This window comes from Tyto alba, unplaced genomic scaffold (assembly GCF_018691265.1).
Source record: "Tyto alba isolate M040663 unplaced genomic scaffold, T.alba_DEE_v4.0 Super-Scaffold_2, whole genome shotgun sequence".
Lineage (NCBI taxonomy): Eukaryota > Metazoa > Chordata > Aves > Strigiformes > Tytonidae > Tyto > Tyto alba.
In genome coordinates this window covers 36,566,348-36,592,508 of record NW_024881282.1, presented here as the reverse complement: position 1 = coordinate 36,592,508, position 26,161 = coordinate 36,566,348, and the positions used below count along the sequence as shown (strand labels likewise).

Below are 26,161 nucleotides of genomic sequence, written 5' to 3'. Positions count from 1 at the left end.
CGGAGTGCGCGCTCGCGGTAGGAGTAGCATCGTCATGTCTGGGCGCGGCAAAGGCGGGAAGGGGCTCGGCAAGGGGGGCGCCAAGCGGCACCGCAAGGTGCTGCGCGACAACATCCAGGGCATCACCAAGCCGGCCATCCGGCGCCTGGCTCGGCGCGGCGGCGTGAAGCGCATCTCGGGGCTGATCTACGAGGAGACGCGCGGCGTGCTGAAGGTGTTCCTGGAGAACGTGATCCGCGACGCCGTGACCTACACGGAGCACGCCAAGAGGAAGACGGTGACGGCCATGGACGTGGTGTACGCGCTCAAGCGCCAGGGACGCACCCTCTACGGCTTCGGCGGCTGAAGCGTTTTGCTCCCGCACCATCTCGAAAACCCAAAGGCTCTTTTAAGAGCCACCCACTTAAACTGGAAGAGAGCTGTGTTGCTTCAAGTACGTTAAAAATGTTCACAATGTCTTTGTATTAGTTAGAAATTTTACTAGTAAGCTAGTGTACGAGTTTCTTTAAGCACTTAAAAACTGACTAAATATGCATTACTAACGTGTTACGGACCATCCCCATTCAGTAGATTAGGAAATAAAATATTTCATTATTACCGTTAATGGGATTATGACTCATAAATAGAAAGGAATAGGAAAACACCCTAAATACTTGCTTTTATTTGGTGAGCTGGCCTGGTTTAGAGGCAGGGACCTTAGAGGCATCACCCTGTGGGCTACATTGTTTGGTGTTCACTAATCGGGTGAACAGTAGCAGGAGTAGATCTGTATTTGTATTTAAAGGATGTTAATCCCTATGATGCTCAGTAGGTGGTCGTGTACAGCCTCAGGGTGGGAGACATTGCAGCTGGTCACCCTCTGAACCCCTTCTTATACTAATTTAAGTACCACAGTGATCCCAAGTCCGTCCTCTGAATGTAGGTGGTTGGTTATACTTTGAGCATATGGTGTGTTAAATCTCAGGAAGCTGCTGTTTTCAACTTAAAGCTCATGAAGCTGGAGCACTTCTCTGTATCCAGGGTCAGCACCTGTCTTCCCTTCGCTGGAAAGCCCTTCTCTACTCGGGGCTAAGGAGAACGCTCCTGCATAGGAAAACACAACAGAAATCTGGAATGGGGAAAAGGGAAAGATTACTAACTACAAAGCTTGTATTTCAGCAAGCAACAGCCTGGGAATACTTGGTGTGCTGAAAGATATTAAAAATGGTTTAAAACACTATCCCTTGAATTTAGAGTGTTTTCACATGAAATTCATGTCAACCCAAAAACTTTTACCATACCACCTATGGTATTACTTTCTACTATTTCCAGATTAAAGTTACTATAAATGAAAAAGACCAAACCAAGCAATACAACCTAACACCCTCAGTCCCCGAAAAAAAATAAATTAAAAAAAAAGGCAAACTTACATAAAACTTCAAGCCCCAAAATACCATTGTAAGGATTCCTATTGAGTAAGAGGTATAGAATACATATTTCTCCAAGGTCGACTCTGGGAATTCCAGTAAAATAAAGATATATATACTTTCAGGACAGTATAATTTTTAACTACCCCTTTCCCTTCTGAACAATTTTCACTATAGGCTGTAATTTTTCTGGATAGAATATAAAAATTGCTGTAAGAAATAACCCGAAAACAAGAGCAGCGAGTGCAAAAGGCGGGGGGGAGGGTGAGCGCCGTTAGGCGGTTGCGTGAAAAAGGCGCGCTTCCGAGCTGGGCTTTTCGAATTCGAAAGTATCCAATAGTAGCGGCGCTTTGCTGCAGCCAATCAGAGACGAGAACAGGCTATAAAAGCCGCCGCGGCCGGGGAAGCGCCGCTACTCTGTGGCAGCGGCTGGAAGGCGTGTGTGAGGGCTGTGAGAGCGATGGCGCGCACGAAGCAGACGGCGCGGAAGTCGACGGGCGGGAAGGCGCCCCGCAAGCAGCTGGCCACCAAGGCGGCCCGCAAGAGCGCGCCGGCCACGGGCGGCGTGAAGAAGCCGCACCGGTACCGGCCCGGCACGGTGGCGCTGCGCGAGATCCGGCGCTACCAGAAGTCGACGGAGCTGCTGATCCGCAAGCTGCCCTTCCAGCGCCTGGTGCGCGAGATCGCGCAGGACTTCAAGACCGACCTGCGCTTCCAGAGCTCGGCCGTGATGGCGCTGCAGGAGGCGAGCGAGGCCTACCTGGTGGGGCTCTTCGAGGACACCAACCTGTGCGCCATCCACGCCAAGCGCGTCACCATCATGCCCAAGGACATCCAGCTGGCCCGACGCATCCGCGGCGAGCGCGCCTGAGCCCCCTCCCTGCCGTGGCCCCTCCCTTCAGTGTTCCTTTCTACCCGCACCTAAAGGCTCTTTTAAGAGCCACCACATTGCACAAGAGAGCTGTGACACAGGTTTTTCAATGTTGATAGAAGAGTATCATTGTGAAGTTCTTCCAGCGTAGTGTTATTTTCAGGACCCTTGCTGTAAGTTGTAACAGTTAGCATCTCCTTTGTTTCCCTGACACCCTCTCCAGTTCTGTCTTCATCTGGTTTCTCAGGACACATCAAGAGGCTTTTGCGATCAGATACCACAATCCCTGTGATAACAAAGTCATAAGCCTTCATAAGCAGTTGTTACAAACCATGGTTTCTTCAGCAGATTTACATACTGTTTTATTGAGGGTTTTGGAAATACCTATTTGACCATACTAGAAAAGTAACTACAGAAAAAGGAATGCTCAGATAAGGTAAAGGAGAAATACTTCTAATGATCATGGCAAAACATCTTAAAAAAAGAAAAAAAGGTGGAGTAGGATGGAAGGTTGATGATAAATCTTCCCCTTTCCCCCCCAATACTTCCTGTAAATATATTTTTGCAATGGGTTTTATGAAGGAATCCAGGTTTTTACTTTTAAGCAATGTGGAAAGCATAACTTGAATTAATATAGAAAGACAAGCTTCAAAGAGCTTTTTATTTAAAAAGAAAAAATGCAAATGTACTCTATCATTGCTTTTACTAAGATATACTCTAAAAGCCTTAACAATGTATTAGATATGAGAGCATTACCTCCCTAAGCATCAGATGAATAAACAAAATGTGCTGAAGAAAATAAGTCTGATGCAAATGATAAAAATGGGAAATTCAACAAATTTGTCTAATTGTAATTTATATTCTCAATTTTCTTTATTTGCTTTGAGGAAAGGCTGGAATAGAGGACAAAGAAGAGCTTAGAAAAAGCAAAGAGAATCTGGTGAATGTTCCTGAAATATCTCCCTTCCCATTTTCCAAATAAATGGAGAGCATGAGCACAGGAGAAAGTTTCATGGCATTTATTTGGGAGCAAAACAGCTGGTGGAAAGGAAGCCCCTGTCAAGCCTTGGCAGCTTTGGAACTGATGAGAGGCCTGTAGGAAATAATATATGTGGTTCTGAGATTTGAGAACAATCATTTTGTGTTTGATGATGAAAAGAAGGTGGAGTCAGTAAAGGAATACACATGGAGGGATCAGAAGGTCAACATTTACTAGAATTTAGTTGTTTCAATAAAGTTTTTTAGTCAGACAATTATAGTTGGTCTTTAGTTCAGTTTCTTGGTTGATTGTGTGAAGTCTTGCAGACTCTAGCTGTTTTAATATTTCAGATAAGTCACTTTTTCTATTATTTCACAAATAAAACATTCAGACTCTTATGATTTTCGCTGCTTTGTTGTCACAACGTCTTTTCCTCTGCCCTTGACAATGGAGTCTGGCTTGTCCAATACACTTCTCTAAATGTTACCAGCCAAGTTGGTCTGGAATGCAAATTCAGGTATTTTAATATGGCACCTGGGTAAACCCTGCAAGAAGTTTCACAGGGTCTATTTCTGCAACAGTGCACAAGAAGTAAAATATGGTAGATACAGACAATATTCATAACATAACAATGTAGGTATGAATATATATAACCACATGTATATTTACATATTCTATATGTATATACACACATATATGTGCATTTTCTTCACCTATGACTTTTAATTATTCTCAGTATCCATCCGCCTCTGTCTTTCTCAGTCCCCTCCACCCTAGCACCACCTGACTTTATGCATCTGGCTTCATTTTTTGTAGTCCAACCAGTACGATATAGTAGATCAAATGGAGGAAGGTACTTCACAGTTGGACTAGATGATCATTGTAGGTCCCTTCTAACAGGAATATTCTATTCATTTAATTTCATTTCTCTGTACATCACCACTTGCAGCGTAACGGGTGACAATTTTATAAAGTTGAGAGTGGAAGTGCTCCTGCTGAATTTTACAGACACTATACCTATAAGTGTAATTTGAAAGGAATTATATAACTATAATTTTAAAATCAACTGTATGTCTGGCTACATTCTAAGACTTCAGTAGGCTCCATCCTGATTCTAATTGTTATTTTACATTGGTAATGTATTATTAATTAAAATGACTTAAGTGCGTAGCTAGGCACCACTTCAAGGTTAATAAAATTTAAAATGCCTAAAACCTCAGATGTTTTACAATTGTAAATATATAAAGAGTGAAGACACAGAGGAACAAACACGATCATACTGAAACGGACACTGGTGCCTAATTATAGCGCACACCCCAGCTCTGTCAGGAGCCACCTCTGGTACCAGACTCTGGAATCTGCTGCCAAAAGTGATTGAGGAAATGATTTGTTGTGCCTGACCAGTGGTTAACAAGTTGTGTTCCCAGGTCATGTAGCTTTTGTCATCCATCCGAGTGCTCTCTCTGACAGAGTGTAGCTATCGCGCAGCAAGCATCTCAAGGAGAAATCACACAGATGGTGCCCAGAAGCCGCTAATGACAAGACGTGACGGCTCTGTCTTCTAGTAGCTCCCTTCAGTGCTGCCCAGCCCTCAGGACTGTTACATCCCAGGTACCAACTGTGAGCTCTCACAGATAGGGAGAAGATGGGAAGATGTTTACCAAAATAATGGGAGAAACAGCAACTCTTCTCTGTTATGAACCTGAGGCCTAATTTTTAACTTCCTATTTTAACACTCAGGCTCTTGTTAGGCTGGTCACTCCTGCATGCATGTCTTATAGTAATGACTCAAGCCAAAGTGGTTCCTTATAAAGGTTAAAAGCTGCATGCGTATATACCTATATCCTGCCAGTACCTTCTGAAGAATCCTAGAAACCTGACTGCAGAAATCAGACAACTCAGCATATTTTCTGACTGTATAAAATCTTGTGATCACCACCTGGGGAAGCGCAAGTTGAAAAATAAATGCATATACACTTATTATTGGAAGAATAAACACATTTCCACTCCAAGATTTTTATAAAACTCTTACTAAAAACATCCTCCCTAAAAAAAACCCACAAAAAACTCAGGAAATGCACCACCTTTTCCTTACAGTCTACTATTATATATGGTAACAAATACAGGCAAACTCAATAGATATTCCTCTGCACAGTAATTTTCAATTATAGTTTCTTCGACTTTTTAGCTATGTTTCTGCATTGTGAAAAGGAGGCCTCACTTACTGTCTCTTCAGCACAGTCGTCCATCATTTTGAGACTGGTCTCAAAACCGATCTTTTGAGACAAATATTCTTGCTCCTGGCATTAACAACTATGGGAGCAAAGCAGCTGCCCCCTTTAAGTCAGACTGCCTTAGCCAGGTTCAGCAGAAACACAACTCCAATGAGCCGTGGGAAGTTCCTGCTCCTGCCTAGATCCAGCCAGCCAGGATTGTTTCAGGCAGAGTTCCTGAGCCCAGGCGTGACCCACACAGAAATGTGAGTCGTCCCCCACCCCTCTTCTCCCTCAAACCCGTTTGGAGCACAGCACAGCCATAGCAATGCAAAAAACCCCTCAATTTTCTTTGATGTTCTCTCTTTACAATCCTTAAGTGAATAATTAAATCTCACAGCCCCCTTCCAATTTTGTCTCTCTGCCCCCACCCAGTGTCCAGAAATTGCCTGTTACTCCCCTTCAGCAGTTACAAAGTACCCTGATGAATTGCAAAGCAGGAAGTTTAGCCCCTTCGGGGGTTTATCAAATACAAATGTTTGTACACAAGAGTTAAAAGAAAATTTACGTTCTATAAAGCCAAAGAACTCGATGTTATTTCTAAAGCACACCGTTTAAACACAAGTGCTACAGCTCTTTTTATTGTGCATGGAGTGGCTCTTAAAAGAGCCTTTGGGTCTGTGTAGGCTGCCTAGGTCTCTGCCGGAATCCGGGAGGGGCCACGGCAGGGAGGGGTCTCAGGCGCGCTCGCCGCGGATGCGTCGGGCCAGCTGGATGTCCTTGGGCATGATGGTGACGCGCTTGGCGTGGATGGCGCACAGGTTGGTGTCCTCGAAGAGCCCCACCAGGTAGGCCTCGCTCGCCTCCTGCAGCGCCATCACGGCCGAGCTCTGGAAGCGCAGGTCGGTCTTGAAGTCCTGCGCGATCTCGCGCACCAGGCGCTGGAAGGGCAGCTTGCGGATCAGCAGCTCCGTCGACTTCTGGTAGCGCCGGATCTCGCGCAGCGCCACCGTGCCGGGCCGGTACCGGTGCGGCTTCTTCACGCCGCCCGTGGCCGGCGCGCTCTTGCGGGCCGCCTTGGTGGCCAGCTGCTTGCGGGGCGCCTTCCCGCCCGTCGACTTCCGCGCCGTCTGCTTCGTGCGCGCCATCGCTTCAGCAACGAAACCCTCCGACCCGCAAGAGAGAGCGAGGAATACTGAGCTGCTGCGCTGCGCCGGCTTTTATAGAGCGGCCCCGTCTTTCATTGGACGACGGGAAGCGCGATCTCATTGGCTACTGCGGAAATCCCAGCTCAGGCCCGAGCAAGCTGCATTCGCCGCCGGCCGCAGCGCCGCTCCGCCTCACCCCCCCGCGACTCCGCTGGGAGGTTGAGGCCCTGAGGGGGTGGTAAGGGGGTGGGGGTGGGGGGGTGGAGAGCGGGCGGTATTTCAGAAACAGCTTTCCTATCCCTTCTGCTTCTCGGGCTTTCCCTGTCCGTCAGCCTCGTTACAGATTAAAAGTCGTATGCAGGCTCAAATACAGGATTTGTTCTTAAAAACTCATTTTTTCTCTTTGTTGTCTTCTTTTTCGTGTGTGTGTGTGTGAGCTGGTTAAAAAATAAGAAAATAGCTTCTTCAATGCCTTACAGAGCTCCCTCTTACAGTAACAGGCACACATTAACTCCAAAGCCACAAAGGAAATATCGCCCGGTACCTCAAAACACAGAGATAGACGCTTAAGAGATCCTATAAAGCAAGATTGTAGATGTAACAAGGGAGATGCTATTTTTCTCATGTTTTCCTTTCTCTAGAAAATTTAGCAGGAGAGATTTTAATTCTTGTCAAGTAAAATGGTGACTTTGAGAATGCTTAGACAATTAAGTTTTTGATTTAATTTATGAAATTAAGATCTTAAAAAGGAATATGAAATTACTTCATTTAATTTGCCACCACTCATTAAGGCTGTGAGAAAACCATAACTGACCGCAAATGTTTATCGATCTCCGTTGTCTGCAAGTGGTCAGTGACTACGGATAGTTTTATATAAACAGGCACCACTGGGTTTGCAGTTTTTCCTCCGGTGATGAAGGAAACCGAACACCAGCACTTCCGAAGCACAGCCAGGACAAAAGCATCTCTGTGTGTGAGAATGAAAAAAACCTTTAAGGCAAAGCTCCTTTTGATGCATTGTCTTGAAATGTGGTGTCAGGTGCAGAGTATTTGCTCAAGCCCCTCCCCCCCAGTGTGTACTCTAGAAACCTATATTAGATGTCCTCCTGAAACAGCTTTCAAAAAGGAAGAAAAAAAGATGACAAGGAATTGAGAAGAGGTTACATTAAAGAAAAAATTTATTTAGAAATATAGAGACAACTTTTATCACTCGAGCAAATTTCATGTTTTTCCGTAGGGTAAATTGATTTCCCTTTCTTAGGGCAGATTAGAAACTCTTAGTTAAATGAGAATTTCCAAATACGAGACATTGAGTATTCCAGACAATTATACTTAAATCGACAATAAAAAAAAAAAAAAAAAAGTGTAACAAACATTCACTTTTAATTGCAAAGAGCAATTGAAATGTTTTTTAGTGGGGTACAACATCTGCACAGGAATTTAGAAGTACACAAAGAAAAATGCGTTTTTACACAGGAAAGACAACTTCGCCATTAACAGCAAATTTAAGACATTATACCGCACTTATCTAAGCACAAAATGTTGCAGTAGTACTCCATAATCATGTTTTGACAAACTTCGAAATATGGGGAGTAGGTGCTTCAGACACTCCTTTACAGACGACAATGTCCCAGCTCTTCTTCGGAGGAAGTGGGTGGCTCTTAAAAGAGCCTTTGGGTTTTCGAGATGGTGCAGGAGCAAAACGCTTCAGCCGCCGAAGCCGTAGAGGGTGCGTCCCTGGCGCTTGAGCGCGTACACCACGTCCATGGCCGTCACCGTCTTCCTCTTGGCGTGCTCCGTGTAGGTCACGGCGTCGCGGATCACGTTCTCCAGGAACACCTTCAGCACGCCGCGCGTCTCCTCGTAGATCAGCCCCGAGATGCGCTTCACGCCGCCGCGCCGAGCCAGGCGCCGGATGGCCGGCTTGGTGATGCCCTGGATGTTGTCGCGCAGCACCTTGCGGTGCCGCTTGGCGCCCCCCTTGCCGAGCCCCTTCCCGCCTTTGCCGCGCCCGGACATGACGATGCTACTCCTGCCGCGAGCGCGCACTCCAGCAAAGATGATGTGTGGCGAGAGCGGGGCGGTGCGGCGGCTTTTATGTGTTGGGAGCCGACCTGGTTGGGGACTGCAGCGCGGAGGGGCGGGGTTTGATGCTCGCTCCCGCCGGGCCTCGCTTTGGTTTCGCGCGCCCCGCTCGCACAAAAATGCGGCTTTCGCGCGAGTTTTTCTTTCCCGAGGCGCAAGGATTCAGTGTTGCTGCTCTTTTTCGGTACGTTTGTGTTTTTTTGTTTTGGTTTGTTTTTTTTTTTTTGTGTTTTGTTTTGTTTTGTTTTTTCAGATAGTAAAGAAATCGGATCCGTGTGTACTATACTTTATATATTGTTATTAAAACTGATGCATCATGATCATTTAGAAGTAAAACCTCGATATCAGAAAGGAGTCCCCGTTTCTGAATCACTTACATTAATATTTGTTTTTTTCCTATAAATGTTTTTTTTTAAATATGGTATGTGTTATGTTTTGCGATTTTGCCTAGCTGCATTGATTCTCACGTGTGATTCCAGTGCTTTAAACAGCTGCTCCTTTTTTTTTTTTTTTTTTTTTTTAATGGTGCATCTTGCAGCAAAATCTGTCCAATCGTGTTTCTGAGAAATTCCACCCCTCTTTAAATTTCTTTCTCTTCTCTATTTCCCACCCTTACTGAATGTTTTCTCAAAGGGAGTTTCTCAAAGGGAGTCAAGGTACGTTAATGGAGGGGTTTCACCCCTATGTGCTTCTACTTTAATTTTTGGAAGTTAAACCATTTATTTTGGACAAATATTTTTACAGTACTTTCAGTTCTTACGGTTGTATGGAAAATAATGTGACTATTTTTTAGAGAGACTGAAAAACTAAATATGGAAGAGGAAGGGTGTTTTTGTAGTACAAGGGAAGGTATTCAATTGTGGGTTTGCTTTCTTTTGGGGAGGAAAATCATCTGAGATTTTACTGTTGAAAACAAGAAATGCTATTTAACACAAATCATTCGGTATCTGGCTTTCGACCTGAAAATGAACAGGAAGAGTGAAAAAAGTTTGCAATATTGAGCGCTTGCTGCCCTCTCATGGACATTTTTTGTTTTGTTTGTGGTTTTTCTTTTAGCCTTACAATCTGAGCAGCTTTATATAATGTATCCTTTCACAAAGATACAACATAAGATTAATCAAAAATCAATCTATCTTCTCATAGGCCAGAGATACAGATGCTGCATCTGCTAGCAGAGAAATTATTGTTCCAGTGGCCCCTCAATGGCAGATGAAGATAATGTACTCTGCCATGTTGTACATGAACAATCTTTTCAGCATAGGCCAAAATGAAACCCAAATGGGGCAAGACAAACACCAAGACTCTGAAGGAGACATCCTAAAGGCTCAAACTAGCAACAAATGTCCTGTTCCATGAGGAAATTGACAGCATCCTAGGTTGGGTTATGGAGATAATTCTGGAGTACAGTGGGGATGACACAGCTAACTTCATGGTGTTGCCTTTTTCTAACACCAGTTTGCCCCTTCCAGGGAGGGAAGTTCAGGGACCATGACTGGACTGATGTGGGAGACCGAGCTACCATGAGAAACTGGGCTCTCTGTAGTCAGGCCTTCTGTCATTCCCAGGAGATTTTGAGAATAAGGTAGCTGTGTTGTGCACCTGTGGGGAAAGACGCTTGGTGTAACATTTACTGCAGGCTTTATCACTCTTTGAGTACACAGGCAAGTCCTCAGGGTGTTACTAACAGAGTAGATTATCACTACCTGCTGTAGAGCTTCCTGAACCTACTCTGCCATGAAAATCTGGTCTGTTCAATACTTGTGAATCTGACTATATCACGGCCCTGCCCTGGGAGCTATTACCACTCGCAGACCCCTGCCATGAGGTTCCTGGACAGTCCTGGGCTTCACCAAATCATCTCCCCATGCAGTCCCTGCTGAGACATCGAGCTCTGCAAAGCTGAGGTTTTGTTTCTGCTTTTCTTCATGGGATAAAAATAAGTTAGAGCTTCATACTATAAATAACCCTGCTCCATAATGAGATGCTTCTACCCAGGAATCTGTGACTACGTATAGTAATTCCCCCAGTCTCTTGCTGTCTGTCCATTTGTCTCCATGCTCTTCTTGGCAAAATGCAGAACCTGTTCAGAAATTGATTTTTTAAAAATAAGTAGATACATATTTTTTCATAGGACTCATGACAGAAGTTCATCTAATAAAGTGAAGCAGGGTTGGAGCTCAGCTACTTTTCTTCCCTCCCAGGTGATTCCAAATTATACATTACATTTCATCTAGTCTACTAGATCTGTCTGATAAAATTAAACTGTAATGGTAACTTGAGATAAAAATGTAACATCTTCTGGAAAGTTCCTAAGATTCATAGAATCATTTGCATTGGAAGGGATGTTCAAAGATCATGTAAAATGACCCCTGTGCTGTGGGTAGGGACATCTTTCACTATATCAAGTGAAAGCCCCATCCAACCTGACTTTGAACATTTCCAGGGAGGGGTCATCCACAACTTCTCTTGACTACCTGATCCAGTGTCCCACCACTTTCATAATAAAAAAATGTCTTCCTTATATGCAATCTAAATCTACCCTCTTTCAGTTTAAAACCACTGTCTCTTGTCCTGTCACTACAGGCCCTTCTGAAAAGTCTTTCTCCGTCTTTCTTATAAGCTTCCTTCATATACTGAAAGGCCATGGTTAGGCCTCGCCACAGCCTTCTCTTCTCCAGGCAGAAAACCCTTAACTCTCTCAGCCTTTCTTCACGAGGGAGGTGTTCCAGCCCTGTGACTGTTTTCTGTCCCTTCATGAGGTTCACATGGGCCTGCCCCTCAAGCCTGTCAAGGTCCCTCTGGATGACATCCCCTCCTCGTGAATCAGCTGCACCACTTGGCTTGATGTCATACATAGACTTGCTGAGGATTCATTCCATTCCACTATCTGTGTCACTGATGAAGATATAAACCAGTATTCAACTCAGTATAGACCCCTGAGGGACACTGCTCGTTACTGGTTTCCATTTAGACATTGAGCCGTTGGCTGTAACTTTTTGGAAACAGCCATCCAGACAGTTCCTTATCCGTTTAACAATTCATCAAATCCATAGTCGTCGAATTTAGAGGTAGGAACATTGTGGGGAACCATTTCAAAGGTCTTACAGAAGTCTAGGTAGATGACATTAGTTGCTCTTCCCTTATTCACTGATGCAGTCACTCCATTATAGGAGGCCACTAGATCAGTCAGTTGTGATTTGCCCTTGGTGAAGCCATGTTTGCTGTCTCTAATGACTTCTATGTCTTCCATACATTTTGACATCAGTTCCATGATCCTACCGGGCACTGAGGTGAGACTTACTGGTCTGTACATCCCAGGGTCCTCTTTATTATCCTTTTTAAAAATGACTGTGGTACTCCATTTTCCCCAGTCTCTCCGAACTTCACCTGGTTGTAATGACTCTTCAAATATGATGAAGAGTGGCTTAGCATCTACATCTTCCAATTCCCTCAGGACCCTGGGATGCATCTCATCAGGCCCCACAGACTTGTTCATGTTCTTCTCAAATGATCTTGAACCTGATCTTCTACGATGGGAGAGACTTCATTCCCCCAGTCCCTGCCTTGAGGCTCAGGGACTTCAGAGATGTGGCAAGAGAGTTTACCAGTGAAAACTGAAGCCAAAAAATTGTTGAGTACCTCAGCTTATTCCCTGTCAGTTGTCACTAGTTCTCCTGTCATCCAGGGGTGGGGAGGGCATATTTTCTTTAATCTTCCTTTTTTTGAAAGAAAAAAAAAAAAAAAAAAAAAAAAAAAAAAAGAATCTTTACTGTCCTTGTGTAGCTTGCTTTTCCTGCCCAGGAAACTAGGATTTTTGAGATAGTTGTCACATGGAATATTTAGCTTTTCTTTGACAGTGGAGAAGATGAAATATGTCTGAAACATACCCCCTTTTAATGAAAGAAGTATCCTGCCTCAGGAGTGCACAAACTCACTAGATCTGATCCTGGTAGGAGATGCTAGTGATAGTAATGTGCTCTCTCTGACAGAAGGAAAAAAATATTGAAGGAGTTAAGAACCAAATGGCCAAAGGCAGGCAATCAGGGAACGGGCACAGAGTTCTTTTACAAAGACAATAAATCTATGGTGGAGAAACCAGAGAAGCAGGGAAGAAGTGGCAAACCACTGCAGTGGCAATGGCAATGTACATTTTCACTAGGGCAGTTACACACAACTGAGAGGGAAGGAATATGCACTGTGCAGATCCAGTATATGCAGCCTTGGTTGACTTGGTTGAACACTGCCAGCATACACTGGTTGCTGAAAGAACAGGAATTCTTTTTTTATGTCTAGTGCATGTCCTTACCTATGCTTTGATTAATTTTATTGTTTTCAGTGTTCGATGAGAACAATAATCCTACTACTATTTTTCTACATTTTATTATTTTTCCACAGCTCCTGGCAGCCTAGTCCTGAAGTCCTTGAAAAGAAAACCCTGCAGTTCTTGGGAAAACCAAGCACTGGAGTTTCACTGATGTCCCAGCAGAAGACCTGCATGAGTGATGAACAAAACTCACATGGAATGGAAGTGCAAAGAGATCACAAAAAACAATCTGAAAAGAGAAAAGCAGAATAAAACACAACTCCAAGTCTAGAAAGAGTTGTCCAAAATTGAGTATGGAGAATGAACGAGTATCCTGGGAGGAGTCACACTGATGACTTTGCTGTGCTTTGACAACATGTTCTGAAGAGGGGTCTCAAATCCCCACAGCGAATTGTGGCTGGTATCCCCCACTGCCCAGCACTGCACTGGTGAATTGTCATCTAGGTAGTAAAAAAGAAACTCGTAGCAGAAAAACGCTATTGTGTAATCTTGCTGAGACAAAGGTGTGTAGGTGAAAAGTGGTTCCGTACCTGAACTCAAGCTGGCCCAAATCTGTATTGCCATGTGAGCAGCAGAGAACAGGTCTGGTAATAGTGATATTCGTATCACACTCTCACTTTTGGGGACTCCACACTGTCTGTCCCCAACTTCCTGCCCATACACTATTGTTATCTCCCCACTCAGCTCGTTCCTTTTGAGAACCTGTAAACATATTCTTGAAATGTATGTATTTACATATCTCCATTTATCCAGCCCAGGATACTATGGAGGGCTTTTTTCTCTGCTTTATTTAGCTTAGGGTCCTCGGAACTACTGAGGATGTGCAACAGCAGCATATCCCTATTTTAAACATCTTTGTGCCTGAACTAATGTTATTGAGCTTTTTTACTGAAAACTAGCTTTCAATTTTCTCTAACAAATAGAGATTTTTGATGCTAGTATTGGAATATTTAAAATTGAAATAAAACTCCAGCTTTGATTTTTTCAAAAGTGAATCTCTAAGAAAGACATTTTTATTGTTTTTCAATGACATGCTGACGGTATGCCAAATATTCTCTTACTCTCACATGACAATTACAGTAAGAGTCAGAGATATACAAAAAGCACAGAAGTAACAGAACCCACTGACAGAGAACAGATAGATAAAGAAATAAATGTACAGAAATTACCAGGTTTTGTGGTGACTAATGCAAATCAAAAAGTCTGCCGCCCCACAAGACAGAAGTGTCCATCAGTACAAAGTGATTTCTTATTCTGTGAGGAAGCAACTTGACTTCAGCAGAATTATTGCCAGGCTGCTGAGAGTCTGTGCTTCTATATGGAGAACTTTAACTCATGCATTCTTTTGACATTATTTTCTGTTGTCATTTCTACCTCCAGTGCTAGAACATCACAGACTTTTGATATCATCATTTACTTAATAGGTAAATCTGTGAAATAAAAAGTTGACTCCATGGAAGAGAAAATAAATGAAACTAGATCTTTTCCTTGTAATAATTTGCAATTCTGAATCCATTTTTTGACCTTCTTCCTAATTTTTGAGCAGCTTAGTCAGCATTTAAAATAAAAAAAGTGGATACTTGGGTTTTCTGTCTTAGTATGTCCACTGGCTAAGCACTGGCCTTTTTCTGACACCTCCTCTTTGGCCACCAGCAGTTCAGTTCTCCATGTCAAATAGTTGCACAGAATCACTCATTAATCTGATTCCAATCCAGTTCCCAGATCAGAACTATTCCCAAAGATAGAATGTGGTTGGTGCCTCAGTACCTAAAGCTCTTCTTGCCATATTACTCATGTTCCAGGCAGTGGTATTCACGTTTCTTAGAGTCTGTAGTGTGGTGAAATGTCCGTGCAGGAAAGGCATTGTAGAAATCTAAGAAACCTACTATACATCTCAGAATATGCATTAATCTGAGCACTTTGCAAATATGGAACAGGCTAGAGACATGACATAGCCTATATAAAAAGTTCAATAAATAGATGTTCCATGGCCACAGGATGTCCCATCATATAATACAAATGTCTTGTTGGAATCTTATTTTGGGGTATCAATTTTCATGGCTTAGCTCCAGCTGGCAACTGAGCCCCACACAGCTACTCACTCACTCCAACCTCCCTGGTGGGATAGGGGAGAGAATCAGAAAAAAAAAAAAAGTAAAACTCATGAGTTGAGATAAAGACATTTTAATAGGACTGAAAAGAAAGGTGAATTACTATTATAATATTAATGCATTATATTTTTAATAATTATACCATTTATTGTAATATTGACATTAGTAGTAATATTAATAATAATACTACTAAATACACAAAACAAGTGATGCACAATAAAATTGCTTATCACCTGTACTTGTGTTCAGAAGTGTGCTAATTTTCCAAATCTCAGCTACTGAAACATCTGAGGTGGGTAACTGACTCAACTGAACTCTCTTAAAAAAACAGTTATAATAATTTGAGTTTTTCCTCTTACCTCTCAGAAAAGGGAAAGAAGCACCCTGATGCCTCTCCCATGTAAACAGGGAGAATAAATTGCAACAGGCCAAGAATGAACTGCTGTCATTACCCTGACTCATTCCAGGCACTGTTTATTCCAAGGCTGTCCTGACAAGGTCAATTCAATTAGCAGGGATGTGCATCATACAGTTTTGTCCATGTTACTGTAACTGGGTTTTGCCTTTTTTGGCTCAGCTGTAAAGAAATAAATTAAGCATGAATATAATGTTTGCTACAGCAGCATACCTGCTGTTTGACCATATCCATCCAGTCAAAATCTACTCCCCTCTGACTAGTTGTAGTGGGCTGGAGAATCTCGGTTGACCCACTCTCCTGCGATTAGTGCACCTAGTTGGGTGAAAACCTTTGAGAATTAGTGGGTCTGACTCTCAACACCCTTCCCTTACGTTAACTGTGAGAGTCTGGTAGGCACATCCCCGTTCCAAACAGGGGCACAGGCACGTGAGCTCAGGAATTTGGGCTGTCAGGGTGAAGGGACACGGCCCAATGATTTCAGAAAAATAGTTGGATATATATACAGGTTTGTACGTTCTATAGAGGAAGAGGTCATAAATACAAGCAAGTACTGAAAAGTCAGATGCTACCTAAGGGGCAATGCAGAGGAAGAGCAAGAACAACATTTCAGGAAGAGAGCTTAAAATATAGAGGCTCTGTTTTGTATTTCTTTGCAAAAACATGAATACTGGTGGAATCCAATTCCACCATTTCTCCAAACTGCAGCAATCCCGTTTCCGGGTAAACCCTTCAGATATAACAGGTTAACAGCTACAGACTTGAGATCAGCCATCCTTTGTTGAGAGCTAAGGAGGGAATTCCACGAAAATTCCCCGTTCTCCCGGTTCTCCCGCCCGCTGGGGAAGCGGTAGCACCAGCACTGTGACTAAAAGCGAGGAAACTGCCTCTTCCCCCGCCACTTCTCCCCTTCTGCTTCGCCGGGGAAAGGAGGTGGCCGCAGGGTTTGGGGAGGGGGGGTGGCAGGCGGGAGGTTGGGGGGACACGCGGGAAGCTCCGACCCTCGCGGGTTCCTACCGCGTCCAGGGCCGCCCCCGAGCATCTCCGTTGCCCAAATGAGCCCCCGGCAGCCGGCGAAGAACCGAGCCCGGCAGTTCCAAGGAGCGAAAGGTTCAGCACCGAAGTGGAGAGAGCTGCTCGGAAGGCAGCCCGGAGCAACCGAGCCTCTCGGCTACGATTTCTCCAGGGAAGGGACGAGTTTATAGGTGACAGATTGGACTGGGAGTGAAAAAGCCCTTCGGAAGGGAGGAGACCACGTACCCAGGAAGTTCACAAGTCTCTTCCGCCGGGGTAAGAAAAAAAAAAAAAAAAAAAAAAAAAAAAAAAAAAAGTGGAGCGTCTGTTTAACCCGAAAACTGCTGTTTAACCAGATAAGCCTGAGAGTCGCGGCCAATCTCTGCGCAGCGCGGGCTTTTCGAAACCGATTGAGCTCCGGGGGCCGTGAGCGCGGCTCTTCGTCCCACGGCTGATGGGAGAGAAGCTGCGGGGAGCCACAGCACCCCAAAACAACACACCTCACACCCCTCCCCACCCCCCGTCGGAGTGCCCTCAGCGCTGCCCAGCTTTCGCAGGGACTTGGGGCTCGCACCGATTTCGCTGCGGCTAACGGGAAGCGTGGGCTGCGACGAGCTGTTCCGCGGGGACCGGCGCTGCAGGGCTGCCCTGCACCCGCGGAGAACAAAAGCGCGGAACTTTGTGCTGTTAACGGATCGAGCTTAATTAAGCAAGAGCAGTAACGAAATAACGCAAATTCAGATTATACACACACAATGGAGACATTAAAAAAAGTGGTTCAGCTCTTTTTGTGAAAGCTTGGGTGGCTCTTAAAAGAGCCGTTGGGTTTGTCTATAAGGCAGACAGGATTTTTTTTCAAGACCACTTATTTTTTCTTGGGGGTCGCCTTTTTTGCCTTGGCCGCTTTGGGCTTGGCCATCTTGGGCTTGGCTGCTTTGGGCTTCACTGCTTTCGCCTTGGCCGGGCTCTTTGCTGCCGCCGCCGCTTTTTTGGGCTTTGCAGACTTTGTTGCTTTCTTGGGGCTCTTGGCCGCCTTCTTGGCCGCGGCAGCCGCCGGCTTCTTGGCTTTCTTGGGGCTCTTCTTCACCGCCGCCGCCTTCTTGGGCTTCTTGGCGGCGCTGGCGGGCTTCTTGGTCGCCGGCTTCTTGGGCTTGGCCGCAGCCGCCCGCTTCTTGGGGGCTTTCTCCTTCACTTCCCCGGGCTTCTTGCTGAGGCGGAAAGAGCCGGAGGCGCCGGTGCCCTTGGTCTGCACCAGGGTGCCCTTGCTGACGAGGCTCTTGAGCCCCAGCTTGATGCGGCTGTTGCTCTTCTCCACGTCGTAGCCGCCGGCGGCCAGCGCCTTCTTGAGGGCGGCGAGGGAGAGCCCCTTGCGCTCCTTGGAGGCGGACACGGCCTTGGTGATCAGCTCGGTGACGCTGGGCCCCGCGGGCTTGCGGGCTCGGGAGCCGCCCGCCGCCTTCTTCGGCTTCTTGGCGGCCCCGGCCTTGGCGGCGGGGGCCGTGGCGGCGGCCGCGGCAGCGACGTCGGGGGCGGCGGCGGGGGCGGTCTCGGACATGGCGCCACCAGCGGAGTCGGCGCGAACAATAGCGGCGCTGCCGCCGCCGCCCCCTTTTATAGCGGCGCCGCGCGCTCTGATTGGCTCGCCCCGCCCCCGCCCCGCCGCCCGCCGCCGCGCCCGTTGTGTTTCTTTCAGCTCCAAAAAGGGCTTTTTCCTCCCGAAATTGACTGCCGGCGCACCCCACTTCTTCCTGTGCGGGGAGGGGGGGGTCTGTCCTGCCAGTGAACGGATTTTCCCCTTGGAAGGACTAGAAACGAGGGAAAAGCGACCCCAGAAACTCCGCGGCGTGGAGCCGCAGAGACCTCGGGAGAGGGTAACTTAGGTTTTATCTTTTAAATTAAAATGATGCCATCGGCTAAATGGGCACGGGCAGCGTGAAATCTTGTGCTTTAGAAGGTCCTCTCCGGCGTAGGGTTAAAACCAGAGTGGTTTGAAGGGTTGGTCGGAGGGTAAATTGAGATTAAAACCGAGGAAGTAACACAGCTTCGCCCCGGGATGCCGGACGCGGATGCAGAGCCGGTTCCCTCGGCCGAGCCGCTTCCCTCAGAAATCGCACAATCCCCCTGAACATCCCTTCAGCGACCACGACGTCTTAGCTACCGCCTTCGGGGGAGCCCTTCGTGTTTTAGCAGCGTGAGTGAAAGCCGGCGTTCCGTTCCTTTTGCTGAGTTATTTCAGGGGGACAAAGCACCGATGAGCCCCTCTGAAGGCTGATGTGCCTGTCGCTGCGCTTCCAATGTAGCCTTGACGAAGTCGCTTTCGTTTATTCAGTTCAGGAGTCAGGATCGTTGCAATTGCAATACATCGGGGTTCAGTCTTAAGACGCATTTAAAAAGTACTTGTCTTTGCATCGCGGTTTGTTAAAATTGATTGGGAAATATAATCTGCTGTGTAATGAAATTTGAACTGGATGGGGTGTTAAAGCTGAAAATTCGGTCCTTTGTGCGTATGTTCGGTAATCAGGACACATTGTTATGCAAAACTCCTTCCTCTGTTCTAATGAATGAATGTTGATGCTCTAAGTGTTTTCCTTTGGTAACAGCATCTGGTGATCTACCACTTTGCTCCTTTCAGAAGACAGATAAGAATTTACACCTTTTCAAGAAGGTTCCTTCCATGGGTCACTGGTAGCTCCGTATTCCAAACAATGGATGAATTCTCAATTTCATCCTTCTTTTTCAATGTCATGTTGCTTTCCTTTTAATATGAAACAGTTAAAAGTCTGCCTGCAATAATGTTGTGCTTCATACACTAGATGCCAGGCTACCATCAGCTCCTAAAAGGAGTGAGCATCTCTAGTCTGGGCTAAAAGAAAGTGGCACAGGGTGAATGAAGTGACGATACAACGCAGAGTTCCCTCTGCCTGGGACTATGAAAGTACTGACTTGAATCTCCATGTGACATTCGAGAAATGTCATATTCTTTTCTAATTACACGTGGTTAACTGAAAACGCTAAAGTGCTAAAATCAAAGCAAGGACTAGAATAACTCTAGTAATTTAACGTACCGTGGTTTTGTTTTTGTTTTTGTTTTTGTTTTTGTTTTTGTTTTTGTTTTTGTTTTTTTCTCAGCTTGGAGGCGAAATGTGGGAAGAAATAGAGCTTTGTGACGATTCCCAGCGAATGCATTTTAGCCTGTGAGAGGAAGGTAAATCCATGTTTTGGGTGATCAGACTGTGATAACGATCATGGCAAAGCTGCAAAGTGTAAGACCAGAACTGCACGTTGTGTATTGATTAAACAGAGACATAATAAACTAATTTTAATGCCCATTTTATCTGATGGTTATTTCCTACAATGGGGGAGGATTAAGGTCCTCAGTGACATGACTGAACACTGTATCAGAACGGCTGACACTCTGAGGAAAATCTTTTTTCTATACTAGTAGTAGTTACCCCATGGTAATAAAGAACGGAGATTTCAAGTCCTCCCAGAGGCAGTGGAGCTAACAGGTGGTAACTCTCTAGTCTACTGATATCTGTAGAGAAGTGATTTATTTGTTTCAAGCTGTTCACATTTAATGATCAGCTTCTGTCAATTTTTTCAACTCGTACAACAAGGAACATTGTCATTCTTACCAACTTTTAAAAATTCCTAGTCATCATTTTACTTCTTCCGAATTCTTGAAGGCAGAAATGGACTCCAAGATTCCTGGAAGTAGAAACAAAACTTTTTTTTTTTTTTTTTTTTTTTTTTTTTTTTGCTTTCATTGTCATCATTGTTTCTTGACTTATTTGGAAACTGGAAAGTGTTTAGAGATCTGATTCTCATCTCTCAAGACAGCCATTGCTAAACGTAAAATGTATTTCTGTACATCAGAGATTATCTCCTCCCACTATGGAGAGATTTGTGACCAAGACAAGCAGATTGGCAGTATCAGGCTGTGGGTTCTCATGGGAAAAAAACATTATGAGTTCCCCTTCGATGTAGGTCAAATCAAAGGTGGGCATAAACCAGAAGACAGGAAGGACAAACATGAGTGTTGAAGCAATTTGCAGATCATTTGCCTCCCTCTGGTTCTTTTATGGAGTTACATTTTGCTTTTGGATATTCAAGCATAATATCCTAGAAATATCCAGGTATTTGTACTGTAATTCACGAAGTGGATTTTAATTTCTCAGCCACTGCAGAATAAAATTTAAAATTTCAGCCACTGTAGAATGTAAACCAAGACAGAGAGCATGTGTCCACCACAGGAACTTGGTGTAGTTACAGAATTACAACAGGAAAGCTTCCCCAGGCTTTGATATTCTATTATTCCTTCAGGCAGAAGTTGTCTTTTGGTATCATCACTCCGTCCACCTTTCCTTCAATTTTTAGAATCAGCATGTGTCAACAAAAATACTAAAATATTTTACTAAAATGTTATTTTCCTTCCAGGAAATAAACACTTTTATGAATTAACACAGGCCCATAGAGAGATTCTACCCTGAATTTTTTTAAGGGGTGGCTAGAAAACAAACAAACAAACAACAAAAAAAAAAAGAATAATTGACAGGAGAATGTGATGGGTTTAGGTTCTGCATTAACACCCCACACTTGCTTTGGATCAGTTCAACTTTATGAAGACTGCTTACTGAAACCAGACATCTACCTTTGCTCCTTTGCCAAGGAAGAATGGAGTAGGTTATACCAAATGATTGTTGCCTGTGTTACAATGCCTTCTTTCAAAGTTGATGTCAAGCACAGGTGTCCTAGTGTTCAGTAAATCATGAATCTCTGCTTCTTTCTGCTTAAAAGGGTCATAGGCTCCTATTGTTTTCTTCTGTGCCTACTGACAAATATTTTCTTGAATTACTAGGAAATGGAAAATTCCCTGTAACAAATGTCAATGCAGTATTTTCATTCCCACCATGCACAAACGAACAGCAGCCAATTTCTTCAATGTGAATTGTGACTTCAACAATGGTGAGGTTCTTGTCTGGGTTGTAGGGCAATCTTATTCTTCTGACAAATTTTTGGATATAAGATGTGGCTCATGGTGGGATATGAACTACAAAATGTTTGAAAGGGTCTGTATTCCACCTTTGAAAGACATCTCAAAATTGTATTTTCTATTTCATACAACAGAATGTGCCTTGTTATTAGGAAATTGAACCATTTCTCAAATCACAGAAACACCATTCGAATACAGATGAAAGCTACTTCTCTATCTTCCAACCTCTGTCCACTATCACTCTTGAGAGGATGGAAATGCCACTACTCAGCATGCAGAAGTTCCAATGGACTGGAGTATGTTTTGTTTGGTTGGTTGGTTGGCTTGTTTGTTTGTTTGTTTGTTTGTTTTCTCTGTTCTCTCATGAGGAGAAAGAGCAGTTTCTGACACAGCATTAGACCTAATGACTGCTGCCGGATCTGGCTCAGTGACACAAGGATGATTATAAGAAAGAAGAATTTACACTTAGTCGACAGTATGTCTATCTAGTAATAGTAACAATGGGCTAGAAATAATCATTTTACAGGTCACAAATTCCCAAAGCTGATTGAAGAATGATGTGGCCTACAGAATTTTTCTAAAATTCATATTAGAGCTCCTTCCAGAATTAGAGGGTTGGGATGTGAATGGGGCCTTCTGGCTCACAAGCAACTGGCAGTTACTGCCCCTTGGAAACTCCAGATATGTCACAGACAGATAAAGTTTTGGTAAAGAAATGAGGGAAGTCAGGGATGTTTGAGAAACTCCTAATGCACTTGGATTTTCTTTTTTTTTTTTTTTTTTCTTTTCCTCCATGTGTCAGAAGCAGCACTGGGAGTTCCCCAACTCCACTGATACTTGTTAGCCCAACCGGGATTACTGTGTGTCCTGGGTTGAGTGAGTGGTGGAGTTTTTTGGTGGCAGGGGAGGGGGCTATCGGGGCGGCCCCCTGTGAGAAGTTTCTCAAAGCTCCCCCAGCTCCACGTCAGCTCCACTTCTGTTTGGGAAATTGAGCCAATCAGCTGCGCCTCTGCGATAACGTATTTAAGAAGGGACGTGGTGACAGGCAGGCGGACTTGTGAGGAGGAGTTGCTGCAGCTGCATGAACACCAAGGTCAGTGGAGGAACGGAGGAAGAAAGGAGGGGGGAGGTGTGCCAGAGCAGAGACCCCCCTGTATCCTGTGGTGAGACGGCAGGGCGCCCCCCTTGCCACCCATGAACATCTACGGTGGAGCAGACATTGATTTATGGCCTGTTGCTCCTGCTTGCCTGATCAAGGTTCTGTGCCCGAAGAAGGCCGGGGTCTCGTGGGAAAAGGTAGCCCCGCTGCTGTAATTCAGTGCTGGGAGGATTGCAGCATGTGGGGGAGTCCCACACCGGAGCAGCTCGGGAAGGGCTGCAGCCGTGGGAGAGAATCCAGTCAGAGGAATTTAGTGACCCATGACAGATCAGTGTGGGGAACGCTGCGGCCCATGGGAGGAATTCAAGTTGGAGAAAGTTTGTGGAGGACTGTCTCCTGTGAGAGGGGAACCACGATGGAGCAGGAGGAACAAGTTCCGGACACTCCCCTCACCGAAGATGAAGGAAGTGGCAGCACTGACTGCAGCCCCCATTCCCTGCCCCTGCGCCACTGGGGGAGGAGGTAGAGATATCGGGAGCAGAGCTGAGCCCGGGAAGAAGGGAGGGGTGGGGGGAAGGTGTTCTCAAGATGTGGCAATGCTTCTCACTGTCCTACTCTGTTATGTGTTGTTAGTGTCTGTAATAAATGTATGTTCTTTTTTTTCCTTCCCCTAATGAATCTGCCTGTTGCTCGTGATCATAAAAGGGGGATTTTCCCCCATCCCAGTCCTATCTTGAACCCCAAGCCTGGCTCTCTGTCCCTTCTCATTGCCGGAGGGGAAGGGAGAGAGAGCTGCTGCATTGTGGTTGGCTGCCAATCAGGCCTAAACCACCACACTGTGTAACAGCTCAAACTCTGGGGGCTACTTTAGACCAGCCCCTAGATACGTACACACTGAAAGGAATGTCTCTCTTCCTGCTTCACAGCCTGCTAAATCAATGCTGTAGTTGTAACATTAACAAAAATTAAAATAATAAGCAAAGAAAAATTTGTAACATGTGAATATATAAGGATTTATTTTTTTGTTTCACTTTCTATTTTGCTAACAAAAAATGTTGATTGCCTCTTCTGCTGACTTACATCAGTCCTTTAATTCTGGAAGCTTCTCTTGTCCTTTAATACCACGATGATGAACCTACCATGATGATGAACCTAACACAAGAGAACTATTTACCTGTAACTTAATGGCTGCAAACTGAGAGTAGAACGAGGCAAAGCTGTCAAGAGAGCTTCCACACAGTTTTTAGTGCTTGGAATTCCTGAGAAAACTCCAAAAATTCAGGGGACACTGTGTCCCAGTAGCATAAACACTGCTGCTTTGATTTATTTGTGAAGATTTTAAGCCTTTCACACTTAAAGAGATTATCAGGTGAATTCTTCAGCATGTACTGAAGTACAGAGAGAGAGGGGGAAGATAATCATAAGAGTCATAACTGATTAGAAATGTAATTCAGAAAATGCAATTCAGAAAAGTGTCAAATAAGATGTGCGTGAAGCATTGCTTTCTAAGGATCCACATATTTGAGAGCATTTCTTGGCATATCCAGGAGGAAAGGCCAGGGCAGCCCATTCAAAGTGATTACTACTGTTTGCTGCAATTGGGAGTAATTTTGAAATTCAGTGTACAGCAGACATGCTCATATTTCAGATCTTCAACACTGGTCCTTACTGATGAAATATGCAGAGGTGACCTTTGTGTTTGGAACATATAAATCAGAATTTCATCTGCATATGAAAGTATTTTTGTTCTGATTTTCCGAACAACAAACAACAAACCCACAAACTGTGGTCTCTGAGATGATGATTCAAGAAGCTAAGAAGAAAGTTATAAGAACAGTTTAAGTGGGCATAACCTGAAAGGAGAACAAACAGATATTAAAAATGATAAGTGCTTCCAGAATTTTAAGGAACACTTACTACCATATTTGCTGTAGTTGGCCTACTGCATTATAAATTATTAACAATCCTTAGGTATATAGTAGGCAATATATATTTCTTTTCACATGGAATGCTATTGAAAAAACTTCGGGGCATATGTAGGTTCCAAAAACATATGTAAAAAAGGCAAGTGGAAGAAAGTAAACTAAACTTGATATATAGTTTCTGACCACCATAACTACTGTAAAATCTACCTGCTTCACATACTTTAGAATGTACTACCATGCTCATTCCCTTTATACAGTACACAATGTCAAAAGAACTAGAGATCGGGAGTTCAAGGATTTAGTCCTATGCACAAAGGAAACCAAACCAAACCCAAACTGATAAGATTTACACCCCTTCTTGACAATAATTAGTTTTTGTGAGAAATAGGAAAATTAACACAGAACTGTTGACATGTGAAAGATGAATAAGTTGAGTTGCATGTGCAGCAAAACAGCCATATTCTAAATGCTCATGATAACGCCGTGAAAAAGAGCAACTACTATTGAAAGTCCAAGAGATGATCCTAACACAGATGTCATCTTGTCGTAAAACTAATGAAATATTTGAAGAAAATGAAATGATGCCCAGCACATGACAGGAGAGAATAAGACCGGCGAAGTCCAGGAAAGCGGCCCGCAACCGTTTTTGCCATCACTGTCCCGGGCAAGCTATGGGCCAACAAGCTCGAAAGGTCCCCGGGAGCAGCAAAACCACCGACTGACTCCCGGCGCCCGGGCGCTCTGTGCAGCGACCCAGCGAGGCCCTTGAGACGGGGCCACGCCGCCCTGACAGCGAGTCGGGCGCGGCGACGCGCTCAGCCCCTGGCAGAGAAGGCAGCGCGCGCCCCGCCGCCGCTCCCGGAGCCGAAGGTGCCGGGAAGCGGCGCCTCGGCGGCCCCGGGGCGGGGGGAGGGTGAGCGAGGCGGGGGCGGGGTCCCGGGAGGGGCCCGGGAGCGGCGAAGGGCGAAGGCCCCGCCCCCGGCCGTGCCCGTCCCTGCTCCCAATCAGGTCGGACCAACCGGTATAAAGGCCGCGGCGCGGGCCGTGCTGGCTTATTTCTCTGGGGCAGCAGCGGTAGCGGCAGCAGCAGCAGTGTCACCATGTCTGGACGCGGCAAAGGCGGGAAGGGGCTCGGCAAGGGGGGCGCCAAGCGGCACCGCAAGGTGCTGCGCGACAACATCCAGGGCATCACCAAGCCGGCCATCCGGCGCCTGGCTCGGCGCGGCGGCGTGAAGCGCATCTCGGGGCTGATCTACGAGGAGACGCGCGGCGTGCTGAAGGTGTTCCTGGAGAACGTGATCCGCGACGCCGTGACCTACACGGAGCACGCCAAGAGGAAGACGGTGACGGCCATGGACGTGGTGTACGCGCTCAAGCGCCAGGGACGCACCCTCTACGGCTTCGGCGGCTGAAGCGTTTTGCTCCCGCACCATCTCGAAAACCCAAAGGCTCTTTTAAGAGCCACCCACTTTGTTCTTTGGAAGAGCTGTGTCGCCTCACGCTATTCGGCCTAGTTTTTGGCCCGCTGGTGCTCTTGTCTCCCGCTCTCCCGCTCCCTCCTTATGCCCACCCACGCCT

The 26,161-nt window shown here is 45.3% G+C and overlaps 4 protein-coding genes and 2 long non-coding RNA genes across 6 annotated transcripts; 2 read left to right on the top strand and 4 right to left on the bottom strand.

Moving 5' to 3' along the window:
- On the top strand, positions 1-26,082 carry LOC104355901. Its single transcript, XM_042793125.1, has 3 exons — positions 1-344; positions 1,766-2,195; positions 25,668-26,082. The coding sequence occupies exons 1-3, from the start codon at positions 35-37 to the stop codon at positions 25,993-25,995; spliced, it is 1,068 nt and encodes a 355-aa protein (XP_042649059.1). The 5' UTR covers positions 1-34; the 3' UTR covers positions 25,996-26,082.
- Positions 6,188-6,640, bottom strand: LOC116962864 (histone H3). The gene has a single exon (XM_032998016.2). It carries the CDS (start codon positions 6,615-6,617, stop codon positions 6,207-6,209), a length of 411 nt encoding a protein of 136 aa, XP_032853907.2. The 5' UTR covers positions 6,618-6,640; the 3' UTR covers positions 6,188-6,206.
- LOC116962871 (histone H4) lies at positions 7,778-8,675 on the bottom strand. The gene has a single exon (XM_042791956.1). The coding sequence runs from the start codon at positions 8,634-8,636 to the stop codon at positions 8,325-8,327; it is 312 nt and encodes a 103-aa protein (XP_042647890.1). The 5' UTR covers positions 8,637-8,675; the 3' UTR covers positions 7,778-8,324.
- LOC116962876 lies at positions 14,018-16,813 on the bottom strand. Its single transcript, XR_004407856.2, has 3 exons — positions 16,570-16,813; positions 15,497-15,714; positions 14,018-15,142 (listed from the first exon to the last, which is right to left on the bottom strand). It is a non-coding gene; the product is annotated as an uncharacterized LOC116962876 (long non-coding RNA).
- Positions 17,369-18,131, bottom strand: LOC116962878 (histone H1.10-like). The gene has a single exon (XM_032998030.2). It carries the CDS (start codon positions 18,119-18,121, stop codon positions 17,432-17,434), a length of 690 nt encoding a protein of 229 aa, XP_032853921.2. The 5' UTR covers positions 18,122-18,131; the 3' UTR covers positions 17,369-17,431.
- Positions 18,609-19,883, top strand: LOC122153375. The gene is made up of 2 exons (XR_006165264.1): positions 18,609-18,757; positions 19,696-19,883. It is a non-coding gene; the product is annotated as an uncharacterized LOC122153375 (long non-coding RNA).
- Positions 26,083-26,161: the final 79 nt, after the last annotated feature.